The following is a 4,115-nucleotide window of genomic DNA, read 5'->3' as shown; positions in this document are numbered from 1 at the left end:
GAGGAATTGAAATTTTTCAAAAATTTTTTTTTCAGAATCGGAATCTCCATAGCCTAAAACGTGGGATTCCGTAAAAAAAAAATTAATAAATAAGTAGGGGGGGGGGAGGTTCAGATTACATATAGTCCATCTCTACCATCAAACCAGTACTCTTTCGAAATAGGTTCTTCATAGCATCCATACTCTCACAGATTTGTAAATCAAAAAAGACTTAAGAAATAATAATTTCTTTAACATATAGGTGCAGGCGTGGCTGTGTGGTAAGAAGCTTGTCTCCTAACCACATGGTTCCGGGTTCAGTCCCACTGCGTAGCATCTTGGGCAAGTGTCTTCTACTATTACCACTGGCTGACCAAAGCTTTGTGAGTGGATTTGGTCGACGGAAACTGAAACAATCTTGTCGTACACACACACATGTATGTGGGGCACAACGAGGAGTTTTTCCTGCATTTTTTGACTCTGAGACAAAATATATTCGTTTACAAATGTTCACTATCTTAGAAAAACTATATATCAGCTAAGCAAATGGCCTTCCTTAAAAGCATTGTAACTTAATTTGATCACTATTTAAGAAATTTATCACCGTTCTCTTTGAGCAATATAAAAGACAAAATTGGCCGGGGCAAAATGAGTAACACAAGATAAGGTAATTTTGCTGCTTCAATTCTCCAGAAAACGGACTCCTACACAACAGTATCCATCGCCCTGGTCATTAATTTTGTTCCCCCACTAGATAAATATATGTATGTGTGTATGTTTGTTCCCCACTAGTGCTTGTGTTTATGTCCCCATAATCTAGGGCTTTGGCAAAAGAGAGTGATAGAATAAGTACCAGCCTTAAAAAATTAGTGCTGGGGTCGATTCCTTCAATTAAAATTTCTTCAAGGTGGTGCCCCATTATAAGTATCAGATAAAAGATATATGTATAAGACTGCCTAGATGCCAATGGAATTATTGTACAAGACTTCATAGTTGGTTCACTGAAGGCTTACTATCCTTCAGACCAGATGAAAATTTAGTCGGATGCTTAGAACCTTTATATTGAGAAACAAAGTCACAGTAAATACATTGTACCGAAAGCATGATTCTACTTCAGTATTGTTCTACACAATATGAAAAAAAGACAGCAATTCTTGAAAATATGCAAAGATCAGTAGCATCTGAATTATGTTCCCTTGAAGGCAAAGATTCTTGAGAGGGATTGAAAGCTGGAGATTTTCTCAATATAACAAAGAATGAAGGATATGCTATTTTATGTGTGTGAGGAATCTTTGAAAACTTGGCCCAATATGACTCCCTGTTTGCATTGTTCCTTACAATGACAAGAGAAAAGAAAAACTACAGAATCTGCTACTAAACACCAGTTGCTCAAAAAAGCACAAAACCTCAGACAGGGTCACCTTAACAGTGTTGTAGAGCCCATGGACAAAATTATACACTGGAGGCCTCTGCATATACAACCACAGCATACTTAAATTGGCATTGAGCTGCTAGACCTGTTGGACTGCCTAGAAAAACTGCTTGACGGATGCAGGCCTTAAGATAGCTCTGAAAGAAAATTCATTCCAAATCAGAAGTCTGAAATCCTTTCACTTACTGTGAAAGGAAATCTGATATTTTCAGACTATTTCACTCAGTACATTAACAGAAACATTAACAAATACCTCAAAATCATTCCAGATTTATTTGCTCTTGACAGTTACATACAATTCTGAGCTGAGAACTCTTATTTATTATTATAAACAGTTAGTAAAAGCATAGTACAGGCTATCTAGTCATACTCACAAGTGACAGCTAAGCTTTTTATTGCACTCAGCATGTTCAGTTTTACAGTGTTATATATATTTGTTTTAAGGCTCAAAAGGTTTTGGTGGGGATTTGGATAAGAAACAAGAGTGAAAGATGACCTGAAAAGCACCATCTACAGATAGGACATTTATATTATTGATCGGTTAACATTTGCCAAGTTTATATCTAGTTTCCTTGTTAAAATGCTCAGGTTAAATTTGTTTATGCAGCCTGATAGCTCTGCAGCAATTAGCTGCTTGGAGGTGACTTTGCAATGTAGTGCATCAGAAGTGGCATAATTTTTCACTACTTTTTAAGCACATTATTAGTGTGTGATATGCTTATTCAATATTAGGAGGTTACAAACTAAAGAATGCAAGCTTTCTTTAGCTATGACTGCGTAATTTACAAGCCTTCTACAATAAAAACAAATGCTCAGCTTACGTCTTAGGTATATCAATAAATAGGTTTTGTAGTTAAGACAGAAAGGGATTAATTGAAAGAAGACATGACACTATTGTAGCAGGTTATGCAATTTGTTTGGAAGCTTTCTGATTGTGTTTTAAGTGCTTATCTCCAAGTTATTGAACATATCTTTCATTCGACTAGGCACAAAACCAGTTTTGTAAGAAAGTAGTCAGCCTAAATAAATTGAGCACATGAAAATACTTAACGTTAAATATCTGTGATGAATTGTTCAAAAAATTATTTATGGACTATCAGCCTTGTTTTTGCTTGTGAAAATTTTATGTTTAATATTTACATCTACTTTACATATTGATCAGTTTGTTTTTGATGATAATGATGATTTATCTCATTACTGTAAGATCACAAGCTGTAGGGGAAAACATTGTTGTTGATTAAACAGACTCCAGTATATGCTTGGTGCTTATTTTATTGATCCTGGGGTAAGATTTGAACTTAGGACATAGAAATGCAAGAGTAAATACTCCATAATATTTCGTCTGGTTCTCTACCATTTCTGCTACCCTTAGATTCTAATAGTGATTTTTAATGTCAGCGCTTGGCCACAAATTTATGAATTTTTAGGGCAAAACTATTGTCAGTAACATCTCCTCCATATTTGCCTGATGCTTATTTTACCAAACCGCTAAGATTAGAAGCGAAATTAACCTTAGCATGTCATTTCGCACAATACTTTATTGATTTTTACCTGTAAATTTCTTTTCTGCAACCAACTGTACAACTTCAAATATTTCAATTATCTCATTTTATGCGGTGTTCTACTATTGATAGTACGGTTCAGAGCAGATCACCTGAATAAACTCAGAAATCAATGCAACAAGGTTGTTGGTGAAAAAATGAAGGTTAGTGTTTTCCTTTTTTGTAATATTTTTTCTTGCCTTTGAAGCTCGATGAAATGGGTTGGATATCTTCTATATTCTGTTAGACCAGTGGTTCTAACAGAATTATAGGGACAACTCATTTTTGCCAGATGAGTGAACTAGAACCACATGAAATAATGTCTTACTCAAGGACACAACATGTAGCTGGGGATTGAACTCACAACCTTATGATCGTGAGCCAAGTACTCTAACCACTAAGCCGCACAGCTTCACCAGTTTTGTATGTATGCAGCGATATATCCAACACTATCTGTATGCATAAATGTGTAATGATGTCTGTGTGTGTGTTTGGGGTTACTCTAACTCCTCCCACACCATCCAACCAATTTTAATGATTTTTGGCACATAAGTAGATCACATGCCCTGAAGTTCAAATAAGGCCGGAATCTTTCAAAAACTCAATAATGCTCAGTTGGCATTGATTTTTGTGAGCTCAGTCAGGCGTTTGAATGGAAATTCCCATAACGATGTTATTTTTCCTGCAGCTTTTACATTTTTTGTCCAATTTTGATGAAAATCAATGAGTGAGCAAGGTTCATGGCAGTGAGTTGACATCAGTATATGGCATTGACAAAAAAATCGATAATTGCGCCTGAGCAGTGATTTTATAAAATCAATAGGCTTTTTGCGTGCTACCCACAGGAATTTTATTTTTGGCTGTAACTTTTATATTTTTCATCCGATTTTAAAGAAATTTAAGATTTAGGTAAATTCTGTGGTTGGGGAGACGGTAAAGGTTTTAACTTAATCCCAGAGCTGGCATCAACTAATGGACATGGACTGTAATCATGTGTAAAATTTCAACAGTCTGAGGTGGGCTTAACTTCAACAGGGAAAACACAAGCAAGGCCAGGTCCAATAGCTAGTTAGTAGCCTAAATGCAACAAGGTTAATATACACTTTATTGTGACTTAGATATATCATCATCATCATCATCATCATCATCGTTTAACGTCCGCT

The 4,115-nt window shown here is 35.6% G+C and overlaps 1 protein-coding gene across 1 annotated transcript in view; it reads left to right on the top strand.

Moving 5' to 3' along the window:
* The window catches only part of LOC106874763 (serine--tRNA ligase, cytoplasmic), a 21,017-nt gene that overhangs the window by 1,238 nt on the left and 15,664 nt on the right, over positions 1-4,115 (top strand). The window contains exon 2 of the mRNA XM_014922611.2: positions 3,046-3,116. Within this exon, the coding sequence (XP_014778097.1) occupies positions 3,046-3,116 (71 nt within the window). The remainder of the gene's footprint in view (positions 1-3,045; positions 3,117-4,115) is intronic.

This window comes from Octopus bimaculoides, chromosome 20 (assembly GCF_001194135.2).
Source record: "Octopus bimaculoides isolate UCB-OBI-ISO-001 chromosome 20, ASM119413v2, whole genome shotgun sequence".
Taxonomy (NCBI): Eukaryota; Metazoa; Mollusca; class Cephalopoda; order Octopoda; family Octopodidae; genus Octopus; species Octopus bimaculoides.
This window is presented reverse-complemented; position numbering and strand designations above follow the sequence as displayed.